At 42.3% G+C, this 9,992-nt stretch overlaps 1 protein-coding gene across 1 annotated transcript; it reads right to left on the bottom strand.

Annotated features, from left to right (window-relative positions):
• Positions 1-1,424: 1,424 nt before the first annotated feature.
• Positions 1,425-7,821, bottom strand: LOC112102002 (general transcription factor IIE subunit 1-like). The gene is made up of 4 exons (XM_024192994.1): positions 7,374-7,821; positions 5,724-5,925; positions 3,433-3,662; positions 1,425-1,932 (listed from the first exon to the last, which is right to left on the bottom strand). The coding sequence occupies exons 1-4, from the start codon at positions 7,819-7,821 to the stop codon at positions 1,544-1,546; spliced, it is 1,269 nt and encodes a 422-aa protein (XP_024048762.1). The 3' UTR covers positions 1,425-1,543.
• Positions 7,822-9,992: the final 2,171 nt, after the last annotated feature.

Genomic DNA, 9,992 nt, shown 5'->3' with positions numbered 1-9,992 from the left:
CCTGGGATGCATAAAGAGGGAAATCTTCAGTAGAAGTAGAAGTTATTTTTTCTCTGTATCTGGCACTGGTGCAACCTCTGCTGGAATAGTATGTCCTGTTCTGGTACTCTCAATTAAAAAAAGGATGTTGATAAATTGAAAAGGGTTCAGAGAAGAAACTGCTAAAGGATTAGAAAACATGCCTTATAGTGATAGATTCAAAGAGCTCACCCTATTGAGCTTAAAGAGAAGGCTAATGGGTGACTTGATTACAGTCTATAAATATTTACAGGGGAATAACTATTTAATAATGGGCTCTTCAGTCTAGCAGACAAAGGCTAACATGCTGCAGGGGTTGGAAGTTGAAGCTAGAGCACTTCAGACTGGAAATAAGAAATTAATAGTAGGAGTAATTAATCATTGGAACAGTTTACCAGGGGTCATGGTGGAGTCTCCATCCCTGGCAATTTTTAAATCAGGTTGGATTTTTTTTCTAACATATACTCCAGGAATTATTGTGGGTAAATTCTCTGGCCTGTGTTGTACAGGAGGTCAGACTAGATGATTGCAATAGTCCCTTCTGGCCTCGGACTCTATGAATGAGGTCATTTCCTATGGAGGAACCCACCTCTTCTCTGGGACTTCAGCTCACACTTTACCCTGAGGTTTTTTTTAAAATTCTGATCCATCCCAAAAGAGATCCATTACAGAGCACTTGGTAATCTTTTTTAGCTGTGTGGGTTGGTTGGTTGGTTGTTTTTTTTGGGGGGGGGGGGGGGGGGAGGAGACAGTTTTTGCTAATCCAGGTAATTCTCTTTTTAAATTAGCCATCAAACTGTTATGACTGTTCATTGCTTTGATTTCAAGTATTAGTATTAACTCTAGAAAGAGAAATCTGGGTGCAGGGATTTGTTGCAGGGACATTCCTTTCTGATTGCTCTGCCTGTAATACTCCTCCACAGTAAGAGCAGCCACTCCAGAAGAATCGTTGGACACGTTGGCATGAAGGTTACAGCAGCGATGAGTTTAACGCACTTATCAAGAAACGGAAATTAATCTAACAACACCTTGGCAGGGAGATGGATTACATGACCTGTTAAATCCTTTTAGGTTCTGTCACTTGGTTTTAGGCATTTATTTTAGCACTCAGACAATTGTGTCCTGTTGTGATTTATTTATTGATCAGACAGGATGATTCCTGCTTCTAAAGTAATTAAAGCATTACATTTTGTTTTTTCGTTACAATACATAGCATATTAAACAAAATTTAGGACTGTTTCACAAACAGGAACTATATGGAAACAATTTAAATTCTCTAGCTTGAAACCAACCAAGGTTATCTGCAACATTTTCACTTTGTTGCTTTGGAGAAGCAACACAAGTACAAATTAAATAGCAAGCTCTCCAAGGAGCAGATTTAGACTATACCACCACCTTCACAAAAATATCCTGAACTTTACATTTGTTTCATCCAGCAACAACTGTAGGTTAAGCTACAACAGGAACTTCACACAGCACTTCTAAAACTTACATGTGCAGTATAACTGCTTTTTAATTCATGCATTCACTCAAAGACAGACTGGAACATTTCTTGTCCCACCTTGATGTAAACTTCTCTCTCTTCGTCTGTCATAAGTGACACTAGCTCTGGATTGTCACTAACTTCACTGTACAAGTGGGCCTGTCCAGCAACCATTACTGTAGGATCCAGTGTTTCCTGTTCCTCTTGTTCCAAGTCACTCCCTGCTGCTTTAACTCCCACAGGTTTTGCATGTTTGGCCTCCTCCTCTGATTCACTGGTGTCACTTTCTGACTCATGCAGTTTGTTTTTGGCAAGAGGAGGGGGATGCCCTGTGCCAGAGGAAGACTTAGATTCATGGATGAGAAGAGTCCTTATTACTTCATTATCAGTAACAACTTCCTTAACATAGTCATCAGTTTCTTTGGACATTTCTGTTCCCAAAAACAAAAGAGCACCAAATAAGCCATACACGATTAACATGTAAATAGACCAGTAATTTTCCACTTGAACAATCCTATTTAAGTTTGACAATTGCAATCAAAGGATAAGACATCTTTCACAAGCGAATGGAATGAATGTTTTCCTGTTCATTTATAAGCAGGGTATATGAAGTATATTAAAATGGGATGGAGAGATATGGACAGTAAATGCACCTCCAGCCCTCCTTTAAAATAGAGAGAGCCATCTCAGCTTTAGTTTTGGTATCTGATATTGAGCATACCTGTTTCAATGGTTTTCTAGACATGGCACCCTGGCTGCTTCTGTAATTCAGCACCAGATGTATCAGGAAATAAAATTAGATTTGTGTTTGAAATATAGCTTCTTATTTAAGTTATCTTAGAAGCATTGAGCCACTGAAGATATTTTTTTGTAGTTGCATCTAGCACTTTGTATGTTACTCGTCTACTGAAAAATTCTGAACAAGATCATATTTGATTCAACTGACCTACTTTAATGGTTTGTTCTGTGGTTAATACTTGTTTCCTGCTTATCAGTAGATTGGCCCCCGAGCCTTATGTACAGAATATTCCTTTAAGCCTTCAGATTTTTGTTCATAAATCTAATCCAAACCTCATGTTCAGCTATTGGAGTCTGAGGCCAGCGTTTTTGTAAGTGATCAGTGAATAAGGTGTCTCTCAAACTTGGTGCCCAAAAAGGGCCCAATTTTCAAAAAGGAGTGCTCAGCACTTTTTGAAAGTTAGTACACTTTAAAGTGTCTCTAGGCTAGGTGAACATGCTGAATCGCTACTAGCATTTGAAAAATCTTGTCCTGTATAGATTTATATTTGTAAAGGCCAGAAGGAACTAGTATCAACTAATCTTATCTCCCATATATCAAAAGTCATAATGTCTGAGCTAGAATGTATCTTTTATATAGATACCCAACCTTGATTTAAAGGCTTCAAGGGATGAAAAAAATCCACCTCATTCCTTGGCAAGATTTTCAAATAATTAGTTACCCTCTTAATACACCTTGTTTCCAGCTTGAATTTATCTAGCTTCAGCTTCCAGCCATTGAATCTTGTTAAGCTTTTGTCTGCTTGCTTAAAGAGCCCTCTACTAGCAGAAGTCTCCCAGGTAGGTACTTGTACAGATATAAATATCCCTAAAGAAGCATTCAGTTTCCTGCTATTCCCAGATTTAGAAGAGCTTTACAAAGATGTGTTGTTACATAGAATACATTGTTCAAGAAGATATTTTAAAATATAAGGCTACTAAAAGACTGGGATTTTTCAGAACTTGGTGCCTAAAGCAAGGTTCTTAAGTCTGTATTTAAGACCTACATGAGGACAGTTTTCAAAAGTGCTGAGCATCCACCAGCTACTAATGTGGTGGTGAGGAGATAATTAATTACAGTACATTCCTAACTACATGGACATATCAAAACATGACCATACATTCAAATGTTAGGTTCTCAAACTTTGTCTTACCAATATTGGAGTCAGTTGCATATGAAGATGCTCCTTGTACAGTACTTTGTGACATCCATATAGGATGTTCTTTAGTCACTTTTTCCTTCCCTTTCGTCTTTGGTTCAGAATCTTGGACATCAATGACCAAGTTTTGAACATACATATTACTGACAGATGAATTCTTGTTGGCCCATTTCTCAGGATGGCTACTGGAGTCCAGGATGCTTGAACATACCTTCTGTTCAAAGCTGAAGGAAAAAAGTTTAATTCTTGCTTGCAGGGTGTCACTCTCCCAAACCCCAGGGTATTTAAAAGCCCCCTCAGCCCCCTCCACTCCCCACAAAAACACAACACCACCACCTCATCTCTCAAATCAAGGAAACTGACCAGATTAATTTCAGTTTGGCCAGCTACACCGTATCTTGAGATAAAAATAATCTCCTCCTCAATCCATGATTAACGTGTGTGGTTCTGAGCCCTTAATAGCTGCATACTCTTTTCTAGAACACATTTTTGGATCAAGTGTATTGTCAGGATTAATGTAATGGTTTCACAGTAGAGAGTAAAGAGAACAAGAGAGTAGCCAAAATTAGTATTGAGAGAAATATAACAAAAATTTTAAGAAGAAAGAAACTCTCCCCAATGTGAAAAAAAAAATCTTTGAGTTTGAGGGGTAAATACACACATTTAATAATTAGGAGTTTTTAGAGTGCCATATACTACAGATATGCCAAACATAACACAGGTCTGTATGTTAAGCAGTTCTGGAAAAGACAAAAACACAAACCACTCAGGCACAATACAAGACAAATAGAGTAGAAAGAACAGTGAACCTAGAATGTTGCACAGAAAAGGATTTTAGGTTTCTTTATTTATTATTTTCTATGCATGGAACTTGGCACATATTAAGCAAGAACTTGTTTCAGTGCAGCATTAAAGAGACTCCATTCTAGACTTTGTGAAAGGATGACAAAGTTTAGAGGAGACAAAGACGTTGTTGGGCAGGTGTGCAAGAAGATACAAATAGGGATGGAGACAGAACGCTGAAAGTGAGTAAGAAGTAAATAGCAGTAGTCAAGAAGGAAGTGTTAGGAAAGCCTGCCAACGAGTAGTTTTGGGGAGCTGGAACTTTGGAAATGTAAAGAAAGAAGCAGTAAGATGTGCTTGAGGGCCTGGGAGTGCAGGAAAGGAGGCAGAGGAGAATCAAAAGTGACATCAAGGCTGTGAGCTTGGGTAATAGGAAGGATTAAGAAAAGAGGAGAGGACAGGGCTTAAGTAGGAAAGTTAAAAAAACAAAACAAAAATAACCTGTCAACTAGGCAGATCTGGGAGTCAAATAGTAATGGTATCAATGATGAGGAACAAATCAGTCATGGAACATAGATGGGAAAAAAGATGTAGAGGACCATGGGAATCAACACAAAGACTTCAGAAACGCAGAAAGGTGTGTGTGTGTGGGGGGGGGGGGAGAGACAAAATTGAGATGGGAATAATGACATACCATGTCAGAGGGAGTAGAGAGATCAGAAACATTGCCATGGGGGGTGGGGGGGGAGTGGAAGAGGGCTTAACTTGATCAAGCAACAGTTATTGGGGACTTTCCTGAGAGTAATTTCTGAGAAGGAAAGTTGGAGAAAGCCACATGGCAAAATGTTGAAGGGGAAATATTAGAAACTATTTAGTGCAGAGTAGTAGGAACAGAGGCCGAAGGGGAGCAGGAGGAGGAGGGTTCTGTGAGAGTGAATCCAATGGAGTTTTAAAAAGAGAGGAAAACAAGGGCATGTTTGAATGTGGAAAGGAAATTGAGACAGGTGGGTGACTGAAGGGGATTAAGGTTAGGAGTGGAAGGAGTCAGGAGCAAGAGAGCAGATAACTGGGTTGGAGATAATAGGAGAAGGAAGAGATTGGCATGAAAAATAAGATGATGGAGGGAAAGAAGTGAAGGAGAGCCTAGCAAATTGTCAGTTCTAATTTTTTAAGTAGTTATCAGGATCTTAGGCAGATACAGAGAAGGAGTAGGCTGGTAGTTTTAAGGAAGGCACAGTGACGAAAAGCTGCCAAATGTTTAGATGCACAGGAGTCAGAACTAAAATTATGTAAAAATAGGCCTTAGTGGCCTTTTGAAAGACAATTCATGATTCTAGTCAGCATGATTTCACCTCACCATCTTGGGCCACTTTCTGTCCTCCACTTACATGGGAAGAAAGATTTACAAGTTTAGCTTAAATTATGCTCTGGAAGAAGTGAGCCAGAAAAGATTTGGTTTCCATAAGTTATAACTTGTATTGAGAAGAGATTTCTCTTCATACCTTTCTGATAGCTCTGGAATTTCCGTTGGCTGAGGCTCAAGCAAATCATGTGGTAGAACAACCTCTTCAGTCTCCCGCAGCAGTGCAAAGATGGGTTCGATCTGTTCGTTAAATTTTGCTAGCAACGTTCGAGCATCTCGTTTGGGAAGCGCAGAGGCATCCTCCTCAACTTCAGCATTGCAGTAGGTGCAGCGGAAAGTCTCTGCAACATCACCCCCGTTTGAAATTCACAGGTTAGTAAAAGATACAAAAATTTAGCAGTGATCTTTGCCAAGGAATTTGCTCCCCCAATGAATAAGACTTTTGAAGAACAACTCTGTTCCATGCTACAACCGTTTATTGAAGGGACACAATCAACTTGAAATCTGTTAATTTCAAAACATTTTTGTTAAAAAGCAGTTGCTGATACTATTCCTGCCTCTGAATCCTGGGGAATAATGAGAGTTTTACAATCACATTTGCCTCTGATTTTGACACACTTGTGTAAAAGATCCACACAAACAGACTACCAGAGGAAAGAGAAATTGTGCATTTGGCAACATCTTCTGTATAGTCAATTTCTTCTCTCTAATATCTTATACTCGTTCATTCATCTTAGATGTAACATGGAACAAGAGGTAAAATATTTTCTGGCAGATTTGATGTTTAAATTGACAGTGTCCTTTTAAACACAATGGTGCTATTTCTAGCTGAATCCAGCAGTGAAAACTAGTACCTCTACCTCAAGGAACCTGTTTGAAGCATATAGTTCTACTATGAAAAGCTACTCTGTAAAAGTGTCACCATCAGCTGCTTCCATATTTATTGTTTCAATGATTACAGATCAAATTTGCTCAGTTTACAAGCCAAGGATTTTGCCAGCACACAGCCCTGCAAATTCCCTTTACAATATCAAAATCAAGCTTTGTTCATTCTTTCTGGTTCATTCATCCTTACCCGCTCCCCAGCTGTTTATAGTGTAGGTAGGTGTCAGATTGCCATTGCATCACACCTCCCCATGCCTTGTCCAGTGAATCTGAAATGCAACTTCTGGTTCAGCTGGATTGAAGAGGAGGCAGAAACTCTTGAGTTCTTATGTCAGCTCAGCTCCTGACTTGCTATGTGGCTTTGGGAAGACCCTGAACCTCTGTGTCTCAGTTGCCCTATCTGTAGAATGGAGATGTTTATGCCACCCCCTCTGGTGTTAGGAGAATTAGTTAATGTTTGTTAAAATAATATTTCAAATTGTTTTATTAGTACTTTATGGCATCTTGTCTTAGGATCTTCATGCATTTATAATCATTAAATTAATTTAACCTCACAACCCCCAGATGAAATGGACAACTTACTTGCATTTTAAAAGGTGAGGAAATTAAAGACACGTAAAACTTGGTTAAACTACTTGGCCAAGGTCAAACAGCAAGTCCATAGCAGAGCTGAGACTAATCTGAATCCCAGGGCTGCATCTTAGCTACAAGAATATCCTTCCTCTTCACCACAGCTCATTCTACAAGCCCAATTATTTCCTTGTACTTTTTTTTAGGGCAACTGTCCAAAAACAAAACCCAACCAACCTGGTTCTATTACAAAATGTGCACAGGTGCAGACACATTTAATGCTGCCAACAATTTCCTGAAGGATGAGAGTGGATGAGCAGTCTAGCTGGCATACCTGTGAATATGTCAAACAGCTGATTTACTTCCAGGTCTGTGTAAGTGCTGAAGCAAGACGGACACTTGAAGGAGGACCTGGTAGTTGAATCCCGCTCATCTGCTTCTATCTTCCGGCGCACATGATCCAGTTTGTACTTCACCACATCCACCAGCACCTTGTAGTTGATGTAGTAGTAATTATGCCTTGTACTCTTCCCATTGGGCCCTGTTTCAACCCGCATGCGCAGCTTGACAAATTTATCTGCCTTGAGTGTGTTGAGGACAGTGCGCAACTGTTTGCGTTCATACTTGAGCAGTAGCAGCAAGTCATCCTCCTTCACACAGGGGTATCGGATCAATACATCAAGGACCAGTGAGTACTCTACCCCATAGAAGCCACGCACCATGTATTTGGCCAACCGTTTCAGTGCTGCTGGGACTTCGGTAATAACATCTTGATCTCCCATCAGTAACTAAACTGTGTCAGAAAGAGGAGTGTTAGTATATGTAACACCGACAGACCCCGGTTGTCAGTGGGCAGGATTGAACCTGGGGTCTCTGGAGCTTAGTGCATGAGCCTCTACAGCATGAACTAAAAGCCATATGGCTATTAGCTAAGGCTGTAGAGCAAACTCAATATCTTTCTCTAAGTGTTCTCGGCACGACTAGATGGGACAGAGCACCACACCCAGGAGGTGTGTGCGTTACATATACAGCCTACGCAATATTAAGTGTTTTGTGAACCTTTGGATAGCTCAGATTGGTTCTAAAGCAGGTCATCTGCAATGCTGCTCTTTCAATAGGAGTCTGAGTCTGTGTCTACATTCTGTGCAATTGTCGTTAGGTTCTGATCAACCCCACCACATCTGGATATTAAAGCTTATTGAATGCTTTTGGGCCTAGCTGTGTATTAGTGAGTATCCATACAACAGATGCCCCCTACTGGGTAAGGGAGAAGGGGTTCGAAAAACTCCACAAGCTTCCTCTGACAGAATTTTCCCTTGAGCTATCTCCTCTGAGGGTGGACATGGAGGTAGGATGAGGACGGGATTTTGGTTTCTAAAGGTCACCCACCCCACCTTTAAGACTACCGTTTTCTTTCAGCTTGGCTTGTAGATCACACCAATTGGAATTCAGGTCCGAAGTGAACATTGCATGTCCTGTGCTGGAACTTACTGTGTACAAGGTTAGTGAGAAGTCTCTGCAAGTGTCATATGATCTCTTACGGTTGCCAACTCTCCCAGTTTTGCCGTGAGTGTCCCAGAATTGGGCTTAATCTCCTGGAGGCAACTGAAGCCAATCCAGGAGATTTTAAACCGCTAAAAGTCTGACAGCACAGCAGGGCTAAGGCAGGCTCCCTAACTGCCCTGGCCCTGCACCACTCCCGGGAGCAGCCGGCATGTCCGGTCCCTAGGCCAGGGGAGGGGGGTCTCTGCACACTGCCCCTGCCTGCAGATGCCACCCCCGCAGCTTCCATTGGCCACGGTTCCTGGCCAACGGAAGCTGCTGAATCAGCACTGGGGGCAGGGGCAGCACACAGAGCCACCTTCCCCCCCCCCCACCTAGGGGCCGGACATGCTTCCAGGAGTGGCATGGAGCAAGGGCAGACAGGGAGCCTGCCTTAGCCCTGCTGCGCTGCTGACCAGGAGCCGCCTACAGGTAAGCGCTGCCTGGCTGGAGCCTGCCCCCCTCACCCCCTCCTGCACCCCAACCCTCTGCCTTGAGCCCCCTCCTGGAGCCAGTACCCCACACCCCATCCTGCACCCCAACCCCCTACCCCAGGTTAGAACCCACTCCCATAGCTAAACTCTCTCCCAGAGCCTGCACCCCAATCCTCTGCCCCAGCCCATAGTCCCCACCTGCACCCAAAGTCCCTCCCAGAGCCCACACCCCCTCCTGCATCCCTGCCTCCTTCCCCAGGCTCAGCCCAGAGCCCCCCTCCCACACTCCAAACTCCTTGGCCCCAGCCCAGAGCCCACATCCCAACTCCTTGCCCCATCCCAGTGAAAGTGAGTGAGGGTTGGGGAGAGCAAATAAAGGAGGGAGGGGTGATGGAGTGAGCAGGGGCAGGGCCAAGGGTGTTTGTGTGATTAGACAGTTGGCAACCCTAGATATCTTGTATTAATTAATAAAATAGTTTAACATACCTCATGACACCATTCCAAGGGATAAACACAAGAGGGCAGCATTGAGATTGAACTATAAGACTTAATGTGGCATTTTCCATCTTCTAAATGCTTGACTTCTGTCCAGATTGCAATGGTCCCCAAGGGAATGAATGTTCAGCAACCCAGAAGAGCCAGAACACAGAGGGGTTAGGCCTATTCCAGCCTTCCCCTAACATACCCGTGTAGACAGGGTGCAGCGTAAGACTGTTCCACTTGCCCATAGCTACCAAGGAATACTCCTTGTGACAGGGATGTTCCCTGGTGGGATGATCTGACTGGTTTCTAGCCCTTGTACATGGCACAGATTTGGGGCCTTTGTCACAAAATCAATCCTGTTCCTATGAGTATGAGTATCCTCATACTCTCTAATTCAGCTATTTTAACCATTAACGGTAATGATGGTTATCAGGGGAAAAGAAATCTGTTCCCTGGATATGTCCCAAAGAAAGCATCTTGATTCAGTATGTCCA

This window comes from Terrapene carolina, unplaced genomic scaffold (genome assembly GCF_002925995.2).
Source record: "Terrapene carolina triunguis isolate 2854851 unplaced genomic scaffold, T_m_triunguis-2.0 Scaffold66, whole genome shotgun sequence".
Classification (NCBI taxonomy): domain Eukaryota; kingdom Metazoa; phylum Chordata; order Testudines; family Emydidae; genus Terrapene; species Terrapene triunguis.
Note: the sequence above shows the minus strand (reverse complement) of the source record. Positions and strands in the feature narration are given on the sequence as shown.